Source organism: Oryzias melastigma, linkage group LG8 (genome assembly GCF_002922805.2).
Source record: "Oryzias melastigma strain HK-1 linkage group LG8, ASM292280v2, whole genome shotgun sequence".
NCBI lineage: Eukaryota > Metazoa > Chordata > Actinopteri > Beloniformes > Adrianichthyidae > Oryzias > Oryzias melastigma.
In genome coordinates, this window is record NC_050519.1 from 9,783,274 (window position 1) to 9,810,199 (window position 26,926).

General features: G+C 39.7%; 2 protein-coding genes and 1 long non-coding RNA gene across 7 annotated transcripts in view; 2 read left to right on the forward strand and 1 right to left on the reverse strand.

The window, feature by feature from the left end:
- Positions 1-3,529, forward strand: tmed1a (transmembrane p24 trafficking protein 1a). Of its 2 annotated transcripts, XM_024272615.2 has the most exons (4): positions 17-535; positions 1,091-1,188; positions 1,267-1,453; positions 1,517-3,529. In XM_024272615.2, exons 1-4 carry the CDS (start codon positions 359-361, stop codon positions 1,730-1,732), a joined length of 678 nt encoding a protein of 225 aa, XP_024128383.1. In that variant the 5' UTR covers positions 17-358; the 3' UTR covers positions 1,733-3,529. The 2 variants fall into 2 exon arrangements, with proteins under 2 accessions (XP_024128382.1, XP_024128383.1); XM_024272614.2 differs by having other exon boundaries at positions 1-535; positions 1,267-3,529.
- Positions 2,283-26,926, reverse strand: part of dnm2a (dynamin 2a) — a 26,601-nt gene continuing 1,957 nt past the window's right edge. The window contains exons 2-21 of one of the 4 annotated variants that reach the window (XM_036213226.1): positions 21,367-21,440; positions 20,996-21,145; positions 19,046-19,249; positions 18,676-18,774; positions 18,416-18,576; positions 18,186-18,328; positions 17,623-17,758; positions 17,450-17,517; positions 16,827-16,965; positions 14,994-15,080; positions 14,433-14,503; positions 13,153-13,204; positions 12,033-12,065; positions 9,705-9,815; positions 7,490-7,599; positions 7,240-7,351; positions 6,989-7,153; positions 5,645-5,868; positions 5,246-5,509; positions 2,283-2,545 (exon numbers count right to left, since the gene is read on the reverse strand). In XM_036213226.1, the coding sequence (XP_036069119.1) occupies positions 2,515-2,545; positions 5,246-5,509; positions 5,645-5,868; positions 6,989-7,153; positions 7,240-7,351; positions 7,490-7,599; positions 9,705-9,815; positions 12,033-12,065; positions 13,153-13,204; positions 14,433-14,503; positions 14,994-15,080; positions 16,827-16,965; positions 17,450-17,517; positions 17,623-17,758; positions 18,186-18,328; positions 18,416-18,576; positions 18,676-18,774; positions 19,046-19,249; positions 20,996-21,145; positions 21,367-21,440 (2,434 nt within the window). In that variant the 3' untranslated portion in view covers positions 2,283-2,514. Of the gene's footprint in view, positions 2,546-2,950; positions 4,971-5,245; positions 5,510-5,644; positions 5,869-6,988; positions 7,154-7,239; positions 7,352-7,489; positions 7,600-9,704; positions 9,816-12,032; positions 12,066-12,243; positions 12,256-13,152; positions 13,205-14,432; positions 14,504-14,993; positions 15,081-16,826; positions 16,966-17,449; positions 17,518-17,622; positions 17,759-18,185; positions 18,329-18,415; positions 18,577-18,675; positions 18,775-19,045; positions 19,250-20,995; positions 21,146-21,366; positions 21,441-26,926 lie in introns of those variants that run through there. The other 3 variants (XM_036213225.1, XM_024272610.2, XM_024272611.2) reach the window with 3 other exon arrangements.
- LOC118599051 lies at positions 8,898-10,116 on the forward strand. Its single transcript, XR_004948327.1, has 2 exons — positions 8,898-9,097; positions 9,473-10,116. It is a non-coding gene; the product is annotated as an uncharacterized LOC118599051 (long non-coding RNA).

A 26,926-nucleotide genomic window follows, 5' to 3' on the forward strand; every position in this document is an offset into this window, starting at 1 on the left:
GCAATTGTGCATTATTAAACAGATAAAAATATAAATGTCTTTATAAACAGATTATGTTGAACATTATCTGCGTGGTGCTTCCTGTCCAACCCTCAGACCGTCAGAGATCACAACCTCCTGTGAGAGTGAAGTCCATCTGCAGAGCGCTGCTGATCTGACCCTGGTGACTCCACTCGATCAGGATTGACTGAGAAAACTGCAAACTTTGTGTTTTTTCTACAAGGAACAGCTTATGCACAAGGTTTTTTATGCACAAAAAGCCTTTTTCTTCCTGTATGAATGATTCTGAGGAAAGCTGCTTGGAGCTTGTGGAGGTAAAGGGAAACTCCCTGAATGGACTATAAGCTGTTACCTTCCCATGATGGCTGTCACAGCTCGGCTCGGTTTGGAAATGCTCTTAACTCTGACTGTGGGGCTGATTTTGGGTTCAGAGGCAAAGCAACACATGGAGTTTACTTTCATTTTACCTGCTGGCAGCACAGAGTGCTTTTTCCAGTCAACCACAAGGAATGACAGCATGGAAGTAGAATACCAGGTAAATAAATATTTATGATAATGTAAACAAAACTTTATTTTGTCACTTCCGGACTTCCGTCTTACAAGTGGAACGATTAGAAAAGATGGATTATGGTGGATGCATTCCAAAAAAGAGGAAAACTAACTACAAAATTTGCATTTGTGAATGGTTTTATCTTGTTTCACCTTTAAACACCTCATCAGAGTCGGGACTTTGCTGTAGTGTCTTGCAGCTGCATTCCCGTCTTAGTGCAAAGGTCATGCTGCGCCCTCCTAAACACAAGACAATCCTCACTAAAGGAAGTGACACTGGATGGTTCCATCCTCACGTAAACTGAAGTCACACCATTCCCTCTGAAGCATAATGGAACAAAAATGGACAGACTTTTTCTTTTTCCCCATCTCTGTCTGACAATGAGCTGGTGTGAACTCCATGGCTGTTCCTCTTGGTTATCTGTGTCATTTGAATTTCATGCAGCAGTTGCACTGATAAGCTCAAGCGGTGAACTTTATGTCAGGAGTGAAAATAAAAGGATATGAATAGAAGCATTTCACTGTATTCCTATCATCACAGGTGATAGCAGGGTCAGGTCTGGATGTTGGCTTTGTCCTCGTCTCACCCAGCGGACACCGACTGATCTCCGACTTTCGGAACTCTCACGGCATCCACACGTAGACTACTATTCGACCTCATCACTTTGAAAGCCTTGATGTATTTTTATTTTGAATATGTGATTCCTTTTATTTCAGGGTGGACCCAGCAGAAGATGGAGACTACAGGTTGTGTTTTGACAACAGCTTCAGTAAACTATCAGAGAAAATGGTGTTTTTTGAGGTGGTTGTGAACAGTCAGAGCGACGCAGGAGGAGCCCGAGAAGACTGGGAGGACTTCGCAGTGACAGACAGCACAGTGGACTACAGACTGGAGGACATCAGGGTGAGCGGTCATACATTTCTTCATCTCATTTTATATCTTGGTCCTTATTATCCTTCTCCCCAGTCAAGAATGGAATCAGTTTATAGACATCTGGAGAAGAGCCGGCAGGTCCAGGCTCTGCTGCGGGCCTTTGAGTCCAGAGACCGCTACCTTCTGGAAGACAACCTGTGGCGAGTGTCCTTCTGGTCCTGCATCAACCTTTTTGTCCTGCTTACTGTTGCTGTTGTTCAAATATACACTCTGCAGCGCCTCTTTGACAACAAGCGAGTTCGCACATAAAACTTGTTTTCACCATAAACATGGGAATTTGAATTATATGTATAGTTTAAGAGAACCTTTTTGAGTTTTATGGATTCATGTGAACTCAACACAAAATACTTGAAGCTGTATTTGTAAATGTCGCTACAAATTCTGAAAATGCAAAAAATGGTTTATACTTTGTTCTTTATTAAAGCTTAAATGCTCAGAGCTCTTGGCAATTTTTTAAACAGTGTTAATAAATCAGCAGCTAAAACACATGAAACCCTAATTCTGACATTAATTCTGATCTAAATCCCTTTCTGAAGCAAATCCTGGTAAAAAAGCAGACATATTTTCACCCATTTTCTTTTTTTTTTAAGAAACAGAAACTATAGTTATTTCATTCACAACACATGGCTGTTATTTTTTGATATTGCACATTTTAGCAAAATTATATCCCTTTATTTAGAACTCTTAAGGCATATTTTGTGTATCATGAAAACAAAATAGTAAAAGTTACATATTTTACCTGTATTTTTTTTTTGTTAGATTTTTTCTTAATCACCAACTTGTCAGTAATGGCAATTGCTTAGAGGTATCTACAATTTATTTGCTCACACTAGTTTAAAAACAAACATTTTTAAAGAATTAGAACATTTTCTTTAGTGTTTTCTCTCTTGCCTCGTCACAAAGTGGCAGGTGTGTAACAGTAATATATTATTTAAAGTTTTGGCTTTTTTTTCCTGACGATCATAAACGCCGCTCTTCTGCGTTCATTGCTGCCGTGGACGGAAGTCGGACGGTCTGCGTGCCGGTCAGGATCACCACTGGTTTGGACGTGGAGGTGGTCGCCTGTTTGAAAACAATCAACCAGCGTTAATCTCTCAATGAACTCTTAGTCCAATCGACCTGTAATCCTAAAGGGCTCAGCTATCTGTAAATAAAAAATACTGAATTAGCATGAACATAAAACCTATGGGTAAAGTCGATCGCAGTGGACTTTTGTGGAAGATCTACAACTAAATTGTTCTTTAAATAAAAAAATACTTGAAATAAGCAAAATCTGTTATAAAACTTGAATTTAAAATGTCTTGTACTTTGTAAAACTGACTGAATGTCGCTAACAGGCCTAACAGAGTTAGTTTATATATGAACAAAGAGAAGGGGGGAAAACTAAACCGCTCTACACCCTCTGGGACAGAAAGGAAAGAAAGTGCACACAGACACAAAGAGACACCAACCACCACGGCCACTCCCTTTATTGTAGACAACACCTCTTTATTTTCTAAATCAGTTCAATATATTTATTCAAATCAATTAACTGGTGCAGAGGCACTTGACAAGGGTTTGCAAAACAAAGGGACTTTTGCAAGTTGGTTTCCAGCCCCTTCTTCCGTATTCAGAGAGGGGAGGGAAACGTGCACAAGGAGACCCCACAGCCTAACGTTAGCCAGACACATCTCCAGTGGAGGCAAGCTCAGGTGACAGGCACTAAAGAGTTCCAGACAAAAACCCGCCTGGGCTCAGAAATTTCTGGATTGAAGAGCATCGAATTTCAATTTTCCAAACTGTTTTCCCAAAGATTGAGCTACTCTTTCTGGCACTGTCACGGAAAGCAAGACCTGGAGGAAATGGTAAAAATGGAAAGCACATTCTGTCGAGAGCTGACTGGACGTCTGAATGGTTTGACCCAATTCCCCCCATATTTTATCATCACATAATGTGATCCTTGAATAGAGTTCCTCCAGAAAGAATGTGCATTTATTTATGACGGCTACAAACCAAACAGCAAGTATCCCAACCCCACTTCCACTATGAAAAAGAAAAACAAAAAAACCCATATTTATCAGCAAAATATGTATATCCCAAGTGCACATTCTGACAGGAAATCCCTGCAGCAGAACTCTAAAATAAAGAAACGCTAAAGAACTGGGTGAACAAAACAGAAATGTCCAGGTTATAAATAATGTTTTTTCCTGCTAGACTGTTACTTAATCCATGTAAAGATATTGTTAATAATTTGCTTAGTTAATAGACTATAATAGGGTTTGAAGGTACTGGGCTTTAACTAGCTAGAAGTGGGTTGTTTTGCTTTGTGACTAACTCTCCAGAGCAGCTATGTACAGTTATGGAAGAACAAATGTATCAGAAGATATAAACACTGTCTTTGAGGAATCTAGAGATATAGGGAGGACTTTTTTATCTACATATCAGCAAAATGACACTTGGCAGGTGTGCTCTGATCAATTTGAATCAGCTCTGCCAAAAGCGACCAGGTTGAGCTGATGTTAAATAACCTCCTAGGATTAGTGTAGAAAGCTTCTTGTCCTTTCCCTCTCTGACATTTGTGCATAGTTTCATGGTTAACAGACTATGTTTTATGAGGAGCTTCCTGTAAGGCTAGACGGTTAGAAGTGCTTGGTGGTCACTGGAGTTGACATCTTTTCGTTTGCGGAAGAACAAACCACAGAGAGGGAAGCTGGAGATTTCCTCCGTCTCCTGAAAAACCCCTACCCTGTGTCTTTTTATGCTTCGTCTCTGCTGCGATTAAGATTTGATTTAAAGCTACATTTAGAACGATCATTAAAAACAACAGTCACTCAAATAAAATAACACAAGAAAAAAATATATATATATAATTGACACCAAAAATAACAGTGATAATAAGCTATTGGGGTTTTCTTTTTCAGTATGAAATCATTTTAGATATGAAATTCCAGTAAAACATTACCGATAGGTTAAGTGTGTTTTACACAAAAGTCATCCGGGCCCATCTCAAAACGATAGGAGGGGAGGGGAGAGCCAGCCTGTACAGCTTAATAAGTTATTTTATGTCTGGTATATAATGTCGGGAACTTTAGAAGAAATACAAATCTAACAGTGGAGGAAACAAATCAAAAACTAAAAAAAAAAAAAAAAACTAACTGAATGCATCATTTAGATCATCTGGTTTTACTTTGTGTTCCACAGCGGTGAGAACATCTTCAAGTGGTTAAAGGGCTTCTTTTCCATCCTGTGCACTCATACAGACATTAGCAGCTTATTAACATTGCATGGATTAATCGTAAAGTTGCGGCTGGAAGATGCGCGTTCTGCATTGTCTGCCTCTCCCCTCAACAACCCGCCACATCACCCGCTACTTCAGTGTGGACAATCACACGTCCACATGCAAACACACATGCTTAGGTGGGCTCGGCCACAGCTCTAATCTAGCAGAGAAGGCTCAGCGGGGCGGATAATGGTGGGCCGGTGAGACGGAGCACCAGGGGGTCTTCGGCTGAAATGAGGAGAGAACATACAGGACAAGGAGTGAGACGTGCCCACAAAGAAACCAAACAACCCCACAGAGAAGAAAGGCAGGAGGCCCAGCAGGAGAGAATGAAAGAGAAAAACAGTGAAAAACAAGAAAAAGGGAGGAAGACTCCTTCAGAGAAACGAGCGAAGACAACCTGCAGCTTTTTACAGGAGGATTTAGGTCATTCAAAATAATTATGTGATAAAAAGTTACATAATGTAGATTGAAACTGATCGTTTAATTAAAGAGGGCTTTACCTGGGCACACCAGGTGGAATGCGGGCGGGCCGGGAGGGAATCTGTGGCGGTGCGCTGAAGGGATCCAAATTGTTGCTGAAGGCACTGGCTGCTGGTCCTGGGCGAGACGGGATGGGGGGTGCATTAAAGGCTGGAGAGGGATTGAGTGGGGTCCCAAAAGGAGGGGACGGGTTCATGGGTGGCCCTGGTGTGGGGCCCCGAACGGCGGGTGGACGGCTAGGAGGTGGAGCGGTTGCAGGGGGCGGTCGGCGCTGGGGATTTGGGCTAAAAGATGGAAACGAGACACATGAAATGTTTGCACTAAAATACAAAATGAATACAGAATATGAATCAGCTCCAACCTATTTTATACGTTAAAATATTTAAATAGATGTGCTTTTTTGTGCGATTCCTCCTCACCTGGTCTCTGGGATCCAGGAGTCATTGACCGGCGGTGGTACGGGGGTGGAGATGGTGTTTACGCTGATGTCTCCGATGATCTGCAGCGCCTCCTTGAGGGCGTGGTACATGCGCAGCATTTCGTCTCTGCGCTGAGCCTGGTCAGCCGACTCCTCCATGAGGCTGTTCTGGTCTCCTGATGAGTAGAGATAGGCCAGCAGCTCTGCGTGGATGAAGTCCTTCGCCTGGACAAAAGGTCAGACATTTTAGAGACACAACTCATAAAAGCAGTAAAATGAGTGGGTATATGATATGCAGCAAATAGAAACATAAGTCTTATCAGTTTTAGTAAGTCTCATTTTGTGAGATTGTATCCTCATAAATAAAATTATCTGGAAAAAAAGGGTCTCAAAAGCTTTTTAAGCTCATAATTTATGTCAAAAAATTAAACTATCCATTTTATTTAAAATATTTCTTTGTAATTTTAGAAAAAAGTTGGGTACACTGAGATTACTAATTGTGAATAATAGATTTAAATATTGTAATGCCACCAAACACCCTCATAAACACCATTTTACCTCCTAAATCAGAGTTTTTGCTCCTGCCATTTTGTGTTTTTACAGCCAGTTATGTGCCAAAAGCACAATGAACCTGATGTACTGGGATGCTTATTAAATAATGTCAAAAGATTTCACATTTATTTGTTGGGGGGTTTGTAAGTGATCAACAGGGAATGAGTGATGATAGGAACAGTAGCATTAAAAGGAGGATTTAACATGTCGGTGCAGCACTGGAGAGGAGCGCACTAACAGAAACAAAGGAAACCAAGTTTATAGTGCAGCTTTGGGGAAATAAAGAGCAGATATCCTGTAAAAAAACAGAATAGGAGAAACACCCCCACATCCATCCATGTGTTCATCTCGAATGCGATTTGTACGGCAGAGGTGGACACTTGTAATGTTAAATCGATGTACAGATGCGATCAGAGGTCCTGCGGCGAAAGAGTGTCGGGCACAGTGGCGTTTTGAGTGGCATGGCAGAAATTCTGACAGGCAGCGCAAGATCAAATTCAGCAAAGAGCTCGAATCGCATAAACCAATCATGAACCATGAAATGTTGATGATGTTTTCTTAATTGTGTCGATATTATTATTATTTTTGACAGCAAGTCAAAGTAACTCCTTTGTAGAACTCCTCAAAATAATAAACCTGATCTCTCAACATCATCTGCGTCTTCCGTGCATTTTAAATTAAATATAGTCGATTCTTCCATGTAGCGATGAGGCTAAACACAAACAGTAGCTCCTTCCAGATGGGAGGAAAAAGTCTAAAAATCCTATTTGGTGTTTACAACTGCTCAACTCACACTGTTGATCATGAGGTGCATGATGGTCTTGGGAACAAGGTCTCTGATGGATTTGTTGATGATCCCGATGTAGGAATCCACCAGATTGCGAATGGTTTCCACCTGCCGCTCCAGCTGAGGGTCCATAGAGAATGTGTCCGTAGGAGCTGCATCTTCAGCCTCCACCTAAACCGCAATCAACACACACGGTCAGACAGTCCATCAAGCTTTGAGGCTCTGACAGATTGTTCTGGAAGGGCTGTTTTTCACACCTGGTCTTTCTCGGGATAAACTCCTGCCCTGAGGAACGAGGCTTTCCAACTGTCGACATCCTCCTGAGAATCACAGGCCAGCTCGATTTGACGGAGATCCTTGTACACATTTCTGTAGAAACAGAAAAGAAACAAAACTGGTATCAGAGACTTTCTCGGAAACATTCATAACACACCAAATCAATGAGTCAAGATAGGACCACGTTCTCAGTGATGGACAGCCACGTCTGTACAACGCCACAGCTCTGACCTCTGCTCTGTGTTGAAGATTGCAAAGCTGTGCTTGGAGGACATGAAGCCTTTCTCTACATCCCTGATCTTCAGGTTATCCAGGGGCAGCATGTACTTCTTTTCCTTTTCCTGTAATGAAACAGAAGAGAAAAAAATGACATGGCATCCACAGAACAGAACTAATAAAATATAGCTTTAAGCTGACAATCCAGAAGTAGTGACAAATCCAATCAGCTAAAAAGAAACAGTTATTGAGATTTTTTTTTACATTTTAAGTTTATGATGCAAAACCACAAAAAGCTTTTTGTTAATTTTATATTACTCTGATCATCGTATGATCCATTTTAAAAGTGCTCCCAGTGACCTTCTAACCATTAATATGCCGCTTTAAGCTCAAATATTAAAAAAAAAAAACAGAGTCGTTTTCTAGAACATAGTTTCTGTGGAGTGGCAGTACTTCATTAGAAATTTGCCTCCGAGTTGTGGGCGGGACTGTTGGCGTGGAGCAACCCCGCCACCCCTCCTCTCCTCGTTGCTGAGAACTTGTGAGAACTGGGAGCTTGTGGCCCACCAGCATTTTCTAAGTCACAAAAAGCTCCCTTTCAAATGGCTACTCATTCACAACAATTCAAATAAAGAAATTAGAAATTACATTTTTAGATTAATTTTCTTTAGATATGTCCTCCATCATCAGAAGAATGCTATAAGAACATGATAAAAAACAGTTTTCACTGATAATTTTCTATTTTTTTCCCCAAAACATTTTACCTATCCACTCAGATAGTTTGGAAACAAATCAGTCTGACACAGTGGTGAATAATATTTCAACTAGAACACTCAGACTTATTGGTTTATGAATTAAAAACACAGGAGTTTTATCATCACACACTCAGGGAAATAAAGAGAGAAAAACTGGGTCAGCGCCTTGAATGAGCAAACATAAAGGAATGCATTTCCTCTGTGAGGATGACCACCAGGCTCAGGGGATGAAGAAATGCATGATGAAGGCGAGGAGGAGGACGAAGAGGAGGGGCATGGGGGAGTTCTGGGGTGGGCAGGCAGCTCTCGGCGTTGAGCAGAAACATCTGGAAGTATTTATGTCTGCGCTAACGCAGAGGGCGGACAGACCCAACAGTTGCATCATTCTTGTTCTACACAATCGTCCGCCCTCTTCACACGCACACACATGAAAGGCTTCACCAGAAGCAAAATGAAAAATAATAATCAAGCAAACCAAACATAAAATTAGCGTCAAATGTCTTCAGATGTGAGGAACTTCAGATCAATATGAACCAGGTTTCTATCCAGGATTGGTTTGGAAAACCGACACACGCACTCAGGATCCCCCCTCCCCTTTAGACTCCGTACGATTTCCTGCAAATTCCAAAGTCAATTCCCGGCTGGAACAGTTCAGCCTGCCTGCCACGTCAGTCTGACTTCAACATCTTACGGCTTCATTACAGCTTTTTCCATTTCTTACAAGCAGTCGTCATTATTGTCATTGTTTGTTTTTGTTTTTGTTGGAGCGTACGAACGTTTCTGCCGGGGATTCTTAGCTTTACAGCATCTTTTAGGAGTCTTTCTACGCAGACGAGCGGAAGCAACTGGGGTCTGAGAGGGAGCAAAAGTGAGTATCACGACTGAAGGGATTCTTAGACTGAAAATTTAGTTTGAATATTTTTGTTCTCAAATCTGGTTTCAAAACTAAACTTTACTTTCCTTCACATTCTTGCCAAGTTTACAAATATTTTATTAAAGTCTGAGTGACCCCGAGAGACTGTGAGGATGAAACTTCTTTGTTGACTCTGAAATTATCTTTATAGTTTTTAATTTTAAACTGAGATTGTTCTTTTTTTAATGGTAATAATTTATAGATAATTTTTGATTTTCTTTAAATAACTACTGTTAGATTTAATGAAAACACAGACTTTAAAATAAACCTTTTTTTTCATCTGTTTCACTAAAATGTTTACGCTCTGTGTCCTTTGTCCTACTGTTCTAGGGTAGCGACCTGAAGACTCAATGACCTCTGGGTCTTTCCCCCACCCCGCCTGCCCAGTGTTCAGACTACCTGTTCCTCCAGCTACAACTGAACAGTAGTCTGCACATTGGTTAGGCTAGACTGGGAGCCACACACACCTCATGAGCACCAAAATACAGTTCAGGACATCAACTGATAACCGTCTTCGCCTTCGTTCGCTCCATTGTGATGCTGAAAGAGAAGTTCTTCTCACCTCCTCATCTTTGTACCAGGACAGGGACTCCGCAGTCAGGACAAACCAGTATTCCTTGGAGCCTCCTTTCATGATGCTGATGTTGATGGTTAGCCAGCCTTTCCTAATCACCTGAATAATGAGAGTATGTGGGAAAGAGAAGGGCCACAGGGAAAGAGGGATACCAGGAGGATGGAGGAAAACTGATTTAACAAAAGTCAAATTAGGTTGAAAAAGTGGGGCCCCTTTAAGTGCGTTTTTTTTTGATGATTTTCTGATTGATAATAAACTCACTTACCTGTGACCTCACAGTAATTTTGTTGTCTCAATAATAAAAGTGTCTGCAAGCCTCCCATTACTTAGGCCACAGCTGAAATTTATACATTTGTTGAAACAAAAAACTACAAATAAAAGTTGAAAGCACTTAACAGGGGTTTAGACAGAGTTTTCTTTTACTAAGGAGAACACGCACGCCGTTACAGACAAACAGCACCAGATGCTGTCATGCCAGCTCAGAGTTAAAGACTAAAGGGTCGACAGCGGTATGTTAATGTCAGCGGGTCAGTAAAAGCCAACCCCTCTATTGGAGGTTCAAAGACCGTGGGGTTACCGGTGTTAACTGCACAGACATACAGGAGGCGATTGCTTTGATTTCAGAAGGAAAGGAGTAAAGGAGATCACTCAGATAGTATTGAAAGAGATTTAAAGAAGCAGCAAGCAAACAGTCAGGGTTAGAGACAGAAGCTTAACTGAATGAATGAATTAGAGGCCCGAACAAAAAGTGCAAATACTAAATCATGCCCAGTTTTTTTAAAGGTGATGGTGGATTCCTTCAGTTTCTTACAGACTCCAATGAATTTCAGACACAATGGTTGAGAGAATCAGGGAAAGACCTTTGTGAAGATACAGTAAAGTGATCAAAATGTTTACAATAGAGCCTGCTTTGGACTTCTTTCTGTGTTTTCTCCATGCAAAACTACAATCTAACACATATTAAAGACCCACTCTGACTATCTTTTGATCTAGTTTAAAAGCGTCCCCAATGGTTTTGTTTTTTTATTGTTGCAAACATAATTACAATTTTTTTAAACTGTAATTTAATAGGAAAGTTTCTGCAGAGCAGCAGGAGTTTGTTAGAATAGTTGTAGGCAGAACTGAACTGATATCATTTTACACTCTATTCCGCTAGCTTGCAGACCCTCAAAACCCCAACCCGATTTTGGCGGTGCAACAAAAAACGGCGAGAAATATTGGAGCTATCAAGACATACAGTTTTGAGGAAGCTCAAACGAGGAAAACCAAGACGTACTTGGATCTATACGTTTGCAAATGCATCAGATTGGAAGGAGCTTCTGTCTCATCTATTGTAGCTTCAAACGCATGTTTTCATCTGCTCCTGATCTACAACAATTTAAAAAGGAAATACTAAGTAATGCAATTTTAAGATCAATTTTCTTAATAAATGTCCTAAATTATGAGGAAAAAATGCCACAAGAACATGGTAAAAACATGATTTTCATCAGAGTGGGTCTTAAAGGAGAAAAAGGTATTGAGACTAATAAGCAAGATGTTAGGAGCATAGCTAGCAGCTTGTCTTGACAAAGAAAATAGCTGTACTTCAAACTCTTTAAAAACCGTTTTGAAGGCAGCTGGAAAAGTTTCGACTAAGTTGGTTTGGTTATGAGATGAGAAAGGAGCTGCAGTGAGATGCTTTTGTTTTTCTATTGCAAGTAGACTTGGATAATTCAATAATGGTCACTTCATTGCACTAATGATTCACTGGTTAGTTGGAGGCTAGATTGCTACAGAGATTAAGAACAGGAAAGGCACTGATTTGATTAGAGGTCATTAACCCAATTGTAATTTCCAGATGAAAGGAAATAAATGAGACATTTAAGGGCATCCCAAAATCATGACACGTCACCATCTTACAGAACTTTCTCATCAGCCCTGAATTCTTATGTTACAAGGAAGAGTTTGGCCATTTAAGTTCAATTAAGTAATTATTTCTTTTGTCCCCATGACATGTAGAATGATTCTTTCAAGGCAACCTTTTAAGCGTCCGTGCACGAGGCAGCAGTGGTGATGACCGACTGACATGAGAACCGATGGCTCCAGTGTATTCTCTCTTTATGTGGTCTTAAGCAGAGAGCACAGCAAAGCGCCATGTCGCTTTGTGGTGGGAAATAAAGTTCTTTAAATGTTCAGTGGAGAAAATGTTAGTGGAATTGCAGGCGATTACTGCCTTATTAAAGTGAATAAATACAATTACTGTGCTAAGAATTATGGTTGTACTGGTGCAATTAATACAAACAACCCATTTCTTTTAAGCAAATCTGGAGACTCTACCTTTTCCTCTCGGACCTCTCCAAGGTCACCAAGCTGCAGGAGGGTAGGACATCTCATATTGTATATATACACAGGAGGCAACACTGACATTTACTCTGTTTTTAAGGCTCCTACCATACTGGCTGACCTTTGCAAACTGGCCTCAGTTCCCCTGCATGGCCTACCCCTGCTGCCCCTGCCAGGCTGTGCTTTAAATCTATGGGGTACTTACCAGAATCTCACCCTGCAGTAACAGGAAGGGAAGGGGGGGAGTAAAAGCAAAAGGTGCAGCGTAAAATCAAAGCCGAAATAAATGAAAAAGCAAGAAGCCAAAGGATGAAGGTTGAAGAGCCAAGAGTGAGAAAGGAGAAAACGGGGGAGGGGAGGAGCAGGCAGCAGGAACGATGAAGAAATCCAGAAGGGAAAGAAGAAATGGAAGAGTTTAGGGAAAGATTGAGAAATATAGAATGGTGCCACAAGGAAAGGATGAAAGGAAATCCATGGGACAACCAGAAGAAAGAGGAAGGCAAGAGTCAGAGAGAGGAAAAGAGAGACAGAGCAAGAGAGTTACATGCAATTAGAATTACTTCAAGTATTTCACATTTCGATTATGTCATGTCTTTTGTTCAGTTGATCGGTGCAAGGTCCATGCATGCTTTAAATTAGAATCTTATCGTTATAAAGTGCTGTTCAATTCATGGCTTAGCAAAACAATCAACAAAACTCTTGTATTTGTTGTTTTGCGTCAGAGCATCATGCCTGATTTTGAGCAGACATGCAAACAGAAATGAATAATGTCAGAGGAGCACAGGGAAGGGGCTCTTTTCAAACATAACTACACTGGCCCCTACTCAGTTACCATCTGCTGTTGGGAGCAACAAAAACGTGTTCAAATACCTCTCAAATTCAATAAAGCATCAGTGGATAAAAATAAATAAGGTACCCGCCCAAGATCTACCTGAGGACAATAGACTGGGCACAGTTGGCAATCAAGGTAAATAATGAGGGAAAAATCTTTAAAAATTAGACACAAAGGCACAGATTAATAGCTAAGACGTGTTCACAAGATTGATTAATACACTAATAATGGGAGACATTGACCTGAGATATGGCAGTGATGAAAAGCTGGGATAAAGCATACCTGGTTGGGGATGGCCCTCTTCTTGTTTACAGCAGTGTTCCTCTGCTGAGCACTGATAAACACATACATAGCAATGAGGCCACACAAAATACAACAGAGAAAAAGATTTGACAGTTAAATTTATCTTTTTGGTAGGTGAGATTAATATGGAAACTATTAGACATGAAGCTAAAATAGATGTTTTAAAAGGTTCAAACTGTTTCAGACACACTGGACACAAAGCCGTACGCTTTTCTGTATGCCCACCTGTTGCTGCAGTGCCCTGGAGGGCTACCATCATCCAGCCTTCTGTAGTCAAGACTGAAAGTGATGTCATGACAACCATTAAAACGCCCTTGCTGACCTCTAAAACATTGCTTCAATCCACTTGCCATGCAGAGGAAGGGCAGAGATCCTCACATGCTCACACAGGGCTGACTCTGTTATAAATCACACAGACCAACTCCAATCCAACTCCATGTTAATCCAACAGCTACACCTGTGAGTGGGAACTATTCATTGCCAGGATTTATCTCCTAATAAATCATGGAAGCCAAGTAGGTTTTCAAAATAAAGCACTAATGGCAATTTCGGTACACTCTGCCGGCTTTGAAGCAAAAACATTTAGAAACTGAGACCATCTGCCTGCCGTGCAACAAGACATGCTTGATGGGTGAACCGACTCCACCTTGTTTTCTCTCATGCAGAGTATTATAACAAAAATCAAGCTCCAGTTATGTGGCTTTTCAGTATAAAACTAGCATGCTCCCATACGATGTCAACATCAATAATACTCATCATTCTTTCTGATAACCTGAAACTAGACTAAGCTTATTAATTTATGCATCTCATTTTTTACTGGTAGACTCTTTTTTTTATTCTAAATTCAACAAGTGACCAACATCACAAACTATCAGATTCAAAAAACTTCTAACCAACAACAATATCTCTTATTTCATCAACTATACTTACATCATTGCCCGTTTATCAAGTTTTGTTTGTTTCAATCCCAGAAAAGACTGCTCTTCTATACCTAGGTTCATGTTTAACTTGTTAGATTAAACGGAAAGACTAAACGTCTGAAATATTTGAGGATCTACTGGGCACCAAGGCAGTAAAATGGGTCGGGTAAGAGTTACACGACCATAAGATGTTCTTTAGTAAATCTATGGATGTACAGCTGCAAATGAGCAGCATCTCAGATTTAATGGCCATCACTGCCCTGGCGCAGAGACAGGGGTCACGCTGTAAATTGTAATTAAAAGGCAGGGAGGAGGAGGAAGAGGAGGTGGTGAACATACTTAGCAAAGCCTATGAAGTCCTCATGGTTGGTGTTAATGTAGGACAGTTCAATGTCAATCAGCAGCAGAACCTAGGAGGCAGAAAACCGTGATTAGGATGGAGGGTTCTCAATTAAGCTTAATTTATAACACAGTGAACAAATGAGAAGGTGGAAAGGACCACATGTGATATTACACTTCTGTGAACTGAAGGACAATGCAGGAAAATTCAGACCAAAAAGCCATCTTCAGGATGCAGAAATGCTGTAAACTTTAAACTGAGCTACGCTTTTAGAATTTCTGAGTGAAGTTGATGCTTTTATAACTTAAAAAAACGTCATTCAGCTCTATTGTCTGCAATTTATCACATTCAATGTCATGGATCTCTGCATAAATGATAACATTTGCTGCAATTAGATGCAAGCCAGACGTATTTAAATGATTTGAACCTTATTTAACCTTTAGACTTTGTGAAAATGCATGTTTTCATTATAACTATTTGAATAAAGAAACAATTATAAATGCAATTTAAGATAAGAACATGTTAAATACACCAAAAACACTTCAGTGTTCAACACAGACCTGGTCCTTGGTCTTCCCTTCTCTTTCCCTGACATGGGTGGTGACAATCCTCTCAGTTTCTTCTCTCAGTCTGGGATAAGAACCGAGCTGAAAGGCAGCACAACAGTAACTGCAGAACTGAGCACAGACTCACATAGACATATGAAACTTGCCCATAGCAAACTCAAACAGCAAGCAGACTTATGACGTGACATTTCAGAATCATACTTAAACAAACGTGCATGCAATTGCTTGTCAAGCTACACAGACTTCAGACAGATAAAGGATTTAGTTCTTAGACGTGAGACATTCACTATCAGCCAGTGATGACCGTAACAATGTTGAAATGTTTGAGCTGCTGTTCATTATTCAAACACAAAGCAATAGATCTGAATTCAGATGAGTTTTAATATTCACCGCTGGCTGATAGAAAGGTTTAAAGATTAGTGAAGACTAGATGAAAGAGGACAGAGTGAAAGATGACCAAACCCAAAGAAAAAAAAAGTAGAAAAGAGTGAGGATTTTTGGGGGGAATAACGTGATGCAGCTGTGGAATGGCCTTCACTATCCACATGATGGCAGTAGAGGACTGTTGCTATGGGAACACATTTTTTTTTCTCGTCTCCCAGCTGTCACTGAGCCCACAGGGCATCATTCCCACTTCCCCTCAAATCAATCCTCTTTCCCCCGGGTTCAGCTGATAGACCGTTGGTCATGGTACCATGTGGGTCAGTGAAGGAGCAGCTCAGCTCTACTCAGACACATCAGGGGGATCTCTGGATGGAGGCGAAGCAGTATGAAAGTGTGTAGAAAATACGCACTTTAACAAGCCGATGCTGAGATCAAACACTAAGGGCACCGGGAGCTAGAAAGTCAAGCTTCAAATTTCAAACGTGAATTTGGACTCCATCTGCATTGTGATTATTTTGGCAGCGTTCATAGGTGTGAAGGAAATACGGGACATTTCAAGCAATGACAGATGAGGTGGATTTTTTTTATTTTTGTGTGTGTTTGCACATTTACAAACATAGATAAAAATCACCTTCCTGCTTCATAACTCATTTGTGTACATACACCCCTGGTTACCTTAACAGCACACTTCATGACGAGTGGGGTGAGCTCAGAAACCACAAGGTCCACACATTTGAGGCTGGGCTCTTTGAGTTTGAGGATCTGCTTTTTGACAATCGCCTCGAAGGCCAGGTCAGGGGTAAAGAGCCCCGTTCTGAAAAGTCACGGGGGTCGGATTGCAAACCATTGTAGGGGTAAGAAGACAGACACGGGAAGAAGTTTAAGAAAAAGGAAAAGTGGACAGAGAGGAGGGAAAAAGAAGAAGAAATAAAAAGAGACAAAAGCATTTGTTCAGTTAGTCATTTCTAGCTGTTGAAAGACATATCAGTGGAAAAGGACAAGCCGCAGGTTTTTCCCTCCTCGCTTTCTTGACAATCCAGTAAATCCTAAAGTAGGTCAGCCTTAATTCAAAACCAGCTTGCAGCTTACAGGCTTTCTATAGGTTTGTCTGTCTGTTTTATTGAGTTTGAGACCTGCAGCTTGTCCAGAAGAGACCAGAGATGCTCAGTCTCAGAAACACCTCCACGACAACACGTCACCCGTCACAACACTCCACAACACGACAGCGCCGCCTGCACACAGGGCTTACGGGCTGGGCGGGGCCAAGAGCAAACTGCAACGACATTTATTCTTCAGTGAACTAAAACTAATGGGCGCCATTCCGCTACATGTGGTAGGAATATGTGTAGCTAAAGTTGGAAGTCAGTGTACCCTTGGCCACACCCACTTCGGAGCCCGCCCTGTGCATTGGCTGGGTCGGGAGATGCTGGACACCTGCAGTACCTTGTTGGTGCACTGCCTGAATGTGCTGATGAGCTCTTGAATGACCAGATCGATACATTTGAGACAGGGCGTTTTCAGCTTAACGATCTGCTTTTTCACGATGGCCTCAAACGCCAGGTCTGGAGTAAACAGCCCAGTTCTGAGAATGCACAGAGACAAGAGGCACGAGGCCGACAAATGGAACAATTAACAGACACGGATAAAACGGAAAATGGGACAAAATGAGAGCGGGATCTAAAGACAGAGATGACTTTAACACATAATGTAGAGGAGCAGACACAAATGACAGAAGGATTCACTGCAGGATCCAAAACATCAAGACTAAATTATATGTTAAACAAAAAAGGAGTGGGTGGTTTTACAGTGGGAGGACTGAAGGATAGAAAAATAGGGGAGGGACAGTAGAATAAAAAAATGTACATTTCACATAGAACACATGACACTTTCTGAATCCATCAACCTAAATTAGCTTTGTGATGTCAAGGCCTTATTATACAAACTTGAATTATGCCAGAACAAAAGCCCTGACAAAAGGAAAAAAGCAGCGTTTAATGTCACAAACATAACCAGGTGTCTAATAAAGAATGTTTCTACTTTGTAAGTTAGTTTGTTTTTGTACTTGCCTGACACCATGAACGTTCTTGATAGCGTGACTGATTTCCCTGCGTAGTTCCTTCTCATCAAACACGATCTGTAAAACAACAATCAGCATGCAAATATTGGCGACATTTACGGCTCAGCGGACTTTGCTGTGACTTCAACGACTGAACGGGAAACTCAGTGGAAGGGAGCTAACCTTGACTAACTCGAAGGGGAACCTTTCGTGGAAGATGCGGTTTATCTTGGCGCCTCCTGACAGTTCGTTGGTGTCCACCTGGTCTCCAGAGCCTTCGATGCATTTTTCAAAATCCACCCCAAACTGCTGCACCATCCTGGTCAGAAAGTCATCAGAAAAGGAGAAAAAAGAGGATTTAGGGCTTTAAATACATACATATTTAAATGATAGTTTCATTTTTCAACAACTTTTTAAATCTTGAAGTTATTTTGTATATGCTATAGTCTTCTTCTTTTAATTGTGAGTTAAGATCAAATTAATTGATACTGAATCAATATTTACTACAAAAATTCGAATTATTTCAGTAGTTTCTTGTATTTCTTAGAGGCTAAAATATTTTTTTGGAGAGTTCCAAAAAAATAAATATTAAATTGATTTTAAACTAAATTCAGAATTTTTAAACTGGAACTGAACTAATTTGTACAGTATTTTGGCAGTGATACCAGCCTTTCTTTTCAATGTTGTATGATGCCCTGTTAGTAGCTGCTTTTTTTTCCCCAACCGAGCTATCAACGTGTACTTACTGCAGCAAAGCCTTTGTTTTGCGTGTCGGGTCATCTGGACGGAAGTTCTTGTATTCCTCAACTTCCTTTTCCAATGAAAGAAGCTGACTTTGCAGTTTACTGCGCAATCCAGGCAGCGTATCCCTGATGTGATTGGTGAGTTGCTAAAGACGGAGGTGGTTGAATCATTTTAGACAATCACGAGGATGGTATGTCTAAGCCATCATTGTAATTTTTTTTTTTAATCAAACCTGGTTCAGAGTCTTTTGTAAATGTGGCGTGCCCATGCGCTCTGCCATGTGTCTGTACGCCGGGTGAGACAGGAAGAACTTTCTCTCTGCAGCCAGTGCAGCACCAATGTCCTTTTTCCCGTCAATGTCTTTCTGACTCCGGTTTACAACGCCAATATAGCCTAAAAAAATGGAGGTGTGCAATTTATTAATAAAATGACAATTTTTAACCATACTTTTAAGAATAAATATGTTTTTTTTTGGGGGGGGATATGTCTCACCTCTCCGCAGTGGCAGTAATTTATTTTCCAGGATGTCTCGTGCATCTGTGCCTTCGTCCATCAGATCCAGTTTTGTTATCACACCAATCGTGCGTAAACCTGGATCAAAAGCAAGTCAACACGTTTCTTTTCAACTATATATAAAAGACTAAATGTTAAGCAAGACAAAAGCATAGATGTTTAAAAAATGTACCATGCAAAAGCATTTTTTTAAAACCGGTGCAACATTTTGAAAGAAACAGAAATGCTGACAAAACCACTTCATCCATCTAGCTGATGGAATAAAAAGTAATAGTTATCACAAGGTGCTGTTTGAAGTCTAACAATAATGCATTTCCCCACTAAGCTACTTCAAAAGCTATGCATATACCTTGTGGGTCCACCTCCTTTGCGATCTTCAAAGCATCGGAGTTAGCCAGATCGGTGTTAGCAGGGGTCACTGCCAGGATTAGACAGCTCTCCTTGGTGATGAACTGCATCAGCATGTCCCTGATCTGATGCTCTATGTCCACCGGCTGATCTCCCACAGCAACCTTAGTCATACCCGGGAGGTCAATCAGGGTCAGGTTCAACACTGTACAAAAAACAGAGACCACTAAATAAAAAACAGTTTTCCAAGAAACAAAACATAGTTGCTTTTTTTTTTTTTAAGAAGTATTTCCTATCAAGCAGTTAATTTCCATTTATTCCTTTGGATCCTTAATTTAGCATTTGACACAACCCTGGCAGTGATAGATGAAAAATAAATGTTTCATAAATTAGCTGCAAAAGCTATGAAAGGGCAATTATCTGGTTGAAGAAAACTGACACGCTATTAAAAGCAGTGCTAATGTCGCCTACATGGGAGGAACGTGTACCGCTCCGTGTCATTTCTACAGGAAAGCCTCGTGAAAGAGCCCAAAATTATAATGTGATGTTATAACCGCATATAAGTTGAAATTAACCAGAAGATGAGCAACAGCGCAATAAACGTAAAAATGCAGTTGGTGCTGTTTTTTAGGAAAAAAACAAAGACCACAAAGTCGACCTTTACACACAAAAGACATAAAAGAGTTCATAGAGGCAGATTTTTTATTGAAAATATATAGCAGGAGTTTTACTGCTTGAAGCATTAAAAGTTCTGTTAAAGTGTAATTTAACACACTGCTAAGGTTTGCTTTTACAGATGACTTGTTGAGAGGACCTGTTTCTTTTTTTTATTATTTATTCTCTTGAGATTTAAGCTGAGAACAAACTATTGTCTATGTCAGGAGTGTCCAAAGTCAGGAGTGTCCAAAGTCAGTCCTTGAGGGTCGGTCTCTTACATGTTTTCTAACCAACCTGCAATTGAAACTCCTTATTGGCCAAACACACCTGATCCAGGTAATCAGCAACAGATAAGGAGGCGTTTCTGGAAAAACAGCAGGAGGCCGGCCCTCAAGGAATGACTTTGGACACCACTGGTTTATGTCTTCTGCACATCGGCTACTGGTGTTCATCTTTGAACTCATTTGAGCAAAATCTACTGATGTCATAAGAATGAGGTTTTCCAGCCTTTTCCATGATACTATTTTGTAAAAAGAGGAGAAGTTTGTCTTTGTGGTGGTACAAAATGACTTTTTTCCTCAGTTCTAAGGAGATTAAATACCAAACCTCGTTTTTTATAAAAAAATATAATAATGATAAAATACTGATGCGTATTTAGACCCAATAGGCCATTTATTTGGGAATTTAAAAAAACCTGTGCATCAGCATTAACAACTCCTACCGACAGTCAGAGAAGTTTATGATACCTGGAAATCTTTCCGTCAATGAGTCACATGATTTCCATGGTTGCCAACATTATTTCATAAGTGGAAGGAACCGTCAGACAGCTAAAGACTGGATCAGAACAATGACCTCAGACACATTTACAAATCAATAGTGTTGGGGCTAAAATGGGTTCTGTACTGGCTGAAGTAAAGTTAAGAAATACTTTTTTGCAAAAATACGATATATTTGACCTTATAAATAACTGACTCATCTACAATTAGGCAATTAAGTCATTACTAATTGATAATGCTGATAACTGACGACTCTTAGGTGGAGTTAAAAGGAAAAACATTTATATTTTGTTGTTTTATCTTCCAAAAATCAATGGACACGATTGTGCTGTTTGTAGAGAGTGACACACTCCATAAAACACAACAAATAAATTGATGAGCTAATCTTAGCTTGTTTTTATATCATTAATGACGTTTTTTTTCTTAATCTAAAAGTGAAATAAAAGCAGAGTAAACCAAGAAGGACTTGTGGAAATCTTTGTGAGGATGTGTGCTTTAACTAGCTTTGTGGCTGTTACCGTGAGGCGAGTAGACTCTCAGATTAATTGGGATGGGAGAGATGCCCTTATTGGATCCCGTTACTCTGTCGGTCTCCGCTTCAATTTCCGCTCGCACTTCATCGAAATTCACAAACTTCTTCCCTTTGCAGTGCAGGAATTCAGCATGTTCTGTGGGGCAGAGTCATTATTATAAGAAAAGGCAAAGGGAGAAATGGAAATACAAAGAGGTAGAGAACAGAAAGAACGGAGAAAGAAATTTAAATTTATGAGATGGAAGGAGCTGTGGCATACCTAGCTTGAGGTTCTGTATTAGAGAAGCCATATGCTTGATGTAATGAAAGGAAATTGGGGTATGGCTGTTGGCTTTATTCTGGATAGGATATACTCACCTGTTTTACAGTTGACCAGCTGCAAAATGAGAGGTCTGCGGGTAACAATGCCTGACCCACGGGGAAGAAAGTCCCTAAGAGAAGGGGAAAAAAATGAGAACAGAAAGAAAGTAAACACCGTGGACAAGAAAAACACACAAAACCGAGACATGTAGGACAGAAGACATCAAACGCTAGCAAACAATAGAGAATGCAACTTAAAAAAAACAGAAAGGCAGACAGGAATGGCATTCAAATATTTATCACACACAATTTGAATTTCCTGGTTCTGTGGCCTCTGCTAAATTTAGCAGACAAAGGAGACTTTCCCGTCTTCAAATGATAAAACTGATATATCCTTTCAATAAGGGACCGTCTTTATTCTTCTTAAAAAATAAAATCCTGTTATTCAAACCAAGACTTTTTTTCAAAGATAGAAAAAAGAGATGTATGTAAAACATGATATTCAGGAGATTCTATTGAATATTTGGTGCAATACAGGGTACGTGGAAATTTGGCTGAAGCTTTAGAAGTTGATCGATCTCATACACCGGTACATAAAAACTAGAGTAATCTGGCTTGTAGTTCCTTCTTGTGCTGTGTTGAAAGTGACACATGATACGACCTAATGAGATATTGGTCACAAACCAGCAGAAAGGAGAGGTAGTTTTTACCTGACACCAACACTTTCAGCTCACATGAATAGACTGCGTTGCTTCTATGACAGCCACTATTGTCACTCGTTCTCCTAATTACAGCTTTTTAGATGATTCTGTGCGTGTTCTTCTATGTTCTAGAGGAAAAATCCAGACTAAAACTGAACTCAGACTGCATCGCTGTTTGACAAAAAAAAATTCACGTGGAATTTCACTTACAAGCAAATATGAATTTATGTGTACAACAATCACACAATCCACTGCTCTGTCCCACTCAGAAACCCCACTCTTTGACTCATTTGCCTTCAATGCTGACAACAGGAACCAACCCAATCATGTAAATAGTGACAGCTAATGCGCTAGAGATGAGGTTGACATTTTAGTCCTGAATTCTTTCGGCCTTACTCTTTTTCTCTCACATTCACGTCCCCTGTAACAGACGTGTTGCTACTCGTTTGCTTTCTGCTCGTCACTGACAGACTGTGGTCGTCGGCTGCCACATGCACTGAGCCATTCAAGATAAACATCCATACAATGTCCCCCTGTCTGTGTTTGCCTCTAAAGTGCCTGACTGACTACATTTCCTTTTTTGGCCATTTGAGGAACATTTCTTCATTTCTATATGTTAAAAGCACATTACAAAACCTATTTGGCAACAATCCATTAAGCATCGCTCCCATGAACCAACCGCATTTTAATACTGTTTGTGTACATAGGCGGGAAAGGGACTGATGTCATGTGAGTGTATGCTAATGGGTGGGAAAGGGAGCAGCAAGGGACTGAATCCAAGTGATGCCCGGACTTCTTTAATAGTTATTTTCACCACTTTTAAAAGTAAAACATAAACTATAGGTAAACAACCAATTATCTCTCTCTAATTAGCCCCTTTTCTGTCAAAAACAGATATTTTTTTCTCTTCTCCCAAAACAACCTCTAAAGACTGTTTATTTAAAAACACAGGTTACAGCTTATACTAGTTAAATTGCAGTTTGCAGAAAAATATACAAAAGAATCATTTTCTGTCATGTAGACAATTATCTTACTTTATTCCTGATTTATTTTTCAAACATCCCCCTAAACTTACACTGATTTGACCAAAAGATTTATTTAATAAAATCAAAAAATTATTTTCTAGCTCATTATTTTGCTTTATTTTAATTAAATCCGTTTTACATTTTTTCCAAATTAGCATTTGATTAAACACCAGATGAGAAAAAACACAAATGAAACCAGCCTGGAAAAGAAAGACAGTTTTAAACCATAAAACAAATCTGGAGGGTAGGGTTGGGCAGTCCTGACACAACGGAAAAAAAACAGTGGCAAATAACAACATGAGCAATTTTCCAAAGAGCCCTTAAGATTTGAAAACAATTCAACACCTCCGTTGAGGTAAAAGAGCAAACTTTGTTTATAAATTATTTTGTAGGGACACATATTTTTTCAAAATAACCAGCCATTATCTGATTTTGTATTCATTAAAAGACAGAATACCAGAGCTTCTTTCTGTTTGGACCAAAAAAGAGGTAGAATATCTGTCTGCATATGAGGCTACAGTAAAGAACACACTATCAAGATTAAGAGAACTTTTTGTTCGAGATGATTATGTATTTTAAAACTGATAGAGCTGATAATTAGGCTATTCTCATCAAACTACAAGTCAACTGTCCTATTTTTGAATGGATTTTATTAACAAAATGTATAGATTTTGGCAGTAAAAACTTATCAGAAAATGTATAAACAAAAGGTTTAAATTTTATTACTGTTTGGTTTTGCACTGATCTGAAACTGGTGTTTTATGTTTCACACTTTAGACAGTGTTTATCGATATTTTTATGTATTAAAAGAACAGTGCAAGCGCATGGTTTTCATCAATAGCAGCTTTTGTGTGAGCAAAAGCTGTCAATACAGTAGCTAGAAGCAATATTAACGCTGTTTAAAACAGCCTCAGGCTTGTAATGCTTCACGGCCTTACCGCGCATGTTCTCAGCCTCTTGTTTGCACAATACCAGCTGCATAACATTTGGAAGCACACAACATGACAGTCATCAGAAAACAAAAGCTACAGGTCCAATTGAACTATTTAAAAGCAAAACCTTGCATCAAACTAGAATTTCTTTAGTTATAATACTGTTCGCTCCTTTTCAAATGGCAAGGCAGCAAAGAAGTTTTTAACCAGACTTAAATGTTGCCTAGTCAGCCTTCAGATGAGGCTCCTCCATCCCATCATTTGTACTCGTCTAACCTTCCCAGTCAAGAGTTTCCCTCTGTAGCTCAAGAAGATGATTACATCTGGTATTAATCATCATCTGCAGACATGGAATACATTTTCCATTACCGACTGACAAACTCCTTTCTTTTTTTCTTCTATACAACAAGTGGTTTCTCAGTCTGTCCAATATGAGACTGGGTGAATGTGACAACTAACTAAACTGGAGAAATTGTTGCTTTTCTTAAACTTGAGTCCCAAGGTCAAACCCTGGATATTCTTCTGGATGGTGCCCAAACACAAATCTGTTGTTTCAGCATTTGTAGCACCTCGTGTACATAATGTGAGGCATGCAGGTATTTGTCCCCATGGCAGATTGAACAGAAAAACCTGGATAAAGCTTTGCAGACAAAAGGGAGAGGTCAAAGGTAAAGAGAAGACACAATCCAAGAGAAGGAAATTACTTCTAGATGGTATGACAAAAAGCCAGCAAAAGTATTTTTTGTATCTGTAAACTATTCTTTCGAATTCAGCTGTACCTAGTAATCTCATTCCAGCCTTTTTTCCCTTTGCGAGCTGATTCATCTGTACTATTGTTGAACAGCCTTTCATCATGAAGTCCCATGCAACGCTGTAGATGAAAGTCCCTCTGACTTTCCTGTGCTCAAGCTACAGTCCATTGACTCAACAGGCAGCTAAGGTGAAACATCCATCAGTAAAATAACATCATAGCAAACCAACAATTCAATTTTCCTCTTCATTGATAAGATACATGGGTGGAAAAAACGGAACTGCACACCTTTAATAGTGTTGGATAAACAGGAATAGCATATTGAGCAGAAGCAAGAGGCCAGTCCTCTATTATTGATGTGTAGTAAATGATAAACGAGGCTCAGCAGATTGTGTATCATTTCATGCATTATGAATGGTCAAGCAAAGAGCATCAGTCAGTGTGCCTGCCTCCCTCCAAGAAAGCAAAATCAAGAGAGTAGGGCAGAGAGGGGATGCCAGCTCCCCCTCCCCCTGAATGTCTGCTCCATCATCTTACAAACGGGCAGACAAGTCGGACGGGCCCCAGACGATACCTTCTTCATTTGGAGGCATGAGAGGAACATCAAAAACATGTATATGTAGTATAGATTTGGTAAGGCTTTTCTTGTACAAGTACTTAGATTAAAAAAGAGCTCGTTCTTTAGGCTTTCCCAAAAAGCTTTTCACAATGGAAAACAAAAAGGTAAAAACATTGTATTATAGTAGAAGGAAAAAAACTACAAAAAACATGTTAGTACCTTCATCATTATAGGGGTGTTACAATAATTAACTAATAATTCCTATGATCTGATCGATCTAAGGGAAGTTGTTAATCAAATCAACCTAGACCAATTATTAAAGCATTTCAAAATTATATAAATTGATTATATCAATACTGGAGAAAAACTATTGCAATTGAGGCACAGTAGGTTTATTCTTACTTGCTTGTTTTAACACATTTATTTTACACTTGATTATCTAGCAAGAAACCCAAGGAATCTGGAAAACTTCACCTGCACTGTTTGGTATCAGGTATTTAAGTCACACTGGCTGAATTTTTGGCTAAAGGTGTCTTGAATTGGTTTTAGGTTAGTGAATCACATCAGTCAAAATGAACCAATATCAACTATCGGCGTCCACAACTTATGATATGAACTGAACCGTGAAATTAAATATGTACACCCCTATTGATAATATTTGCATACTATTGGTTTTAGCTAGAAAAAAATTAAATGGGAAAATATTTTTGTTTGCAATTTTTTACACGCAATAGGGTCATTTTTAATTATTTATGCTGCAATACGATCAAGTTTTTTTGTTTGTTTTTTTTTTTTTGTCAAAAACAACTAGCCAATATAAAGAAAATATTAAAAAATGATGTGCAACAACTAAACTGAAGGAGATTAGAGATTTATGTTCTTCAAAAAAGAAATTCTATATAAAGTATTATCCACCAACTCTAAAACAATAAACCGTTTGCATAAACCATGTCAGAAAACACAGAGGGTTTAGACACTGGCCCCTCCCTGAAGCAAACGCACCCTTCGACCAACAATGAATCATGAAAATGCCTGTTGTTATGGTGATATTGTGCTCCCAGGCCTAGGACAAACTCCACCTCGCAATGCTGACTTTCACAATTCACCCTTGTCTGAGCTTATAGTCACACCTGCCACCAACAAAGAAGCAACGCAGCTTTTAATATAGACTTTCAAGTGAACAAGTCTGATTATGAGAAAGAAAGTCAGTAAATTTATGCATTTTTGTTCTTAAAAATAGGCAAAAAAAGGTAAGACTGAAGTCACTAAAAAATATCTCATAATTGCAAATTATGTGAGACAAATGCCCTCAAAATACAGAAATCTCCCTCATCTGACCAAATAACAATTAGGTGAAAGTCCCATCTGCGAGAATGGACTTATCCAAAAACTAGTTACAACATGAGCTGTAGTACATTTATAGCCAAAGATGAGCGCCATTTAAAAGCAAACTCGTCTCTTACACGCCGCAGGCCCGTCTGTGTATATGCATGCGATTGCAAGATTGTCATGTGGGTTGGGTTAAACACGCAGTGTGTTTCAATGGGTTAAAAACCTGCTAAACAAGAGTTTTGGGTGCAGGATTGTTTCGTTTCTTTATCTACACACCGACCGATGTGGGCGAGGACATAAAAAACAGACTTGTTGAG

Bases quoted from the DNA above. Each gene is read 5' to 3' on its own strand.
- tmed1a (XM_024272614.2), top strand. From the start codon at position 359: ATGATGGCTGTCACAGCTCGGCTCGGTTTGGAAATGCTCTTAACTCTG. The intron at 536-1,090 runs GTAAATAAATAT...CTATCATCACAG, and splicing joins GCATGGAAGTAGAATACCAG to GTGATAGCAGGGTCAGGTCT. The intron at 1,189-1,266 runs GTAGACTACTAT...CTTTTATTTCAG, and splicing joins AACTCTCACGGCATCCACAC to GGTGGACCCAGCAGAAGATG.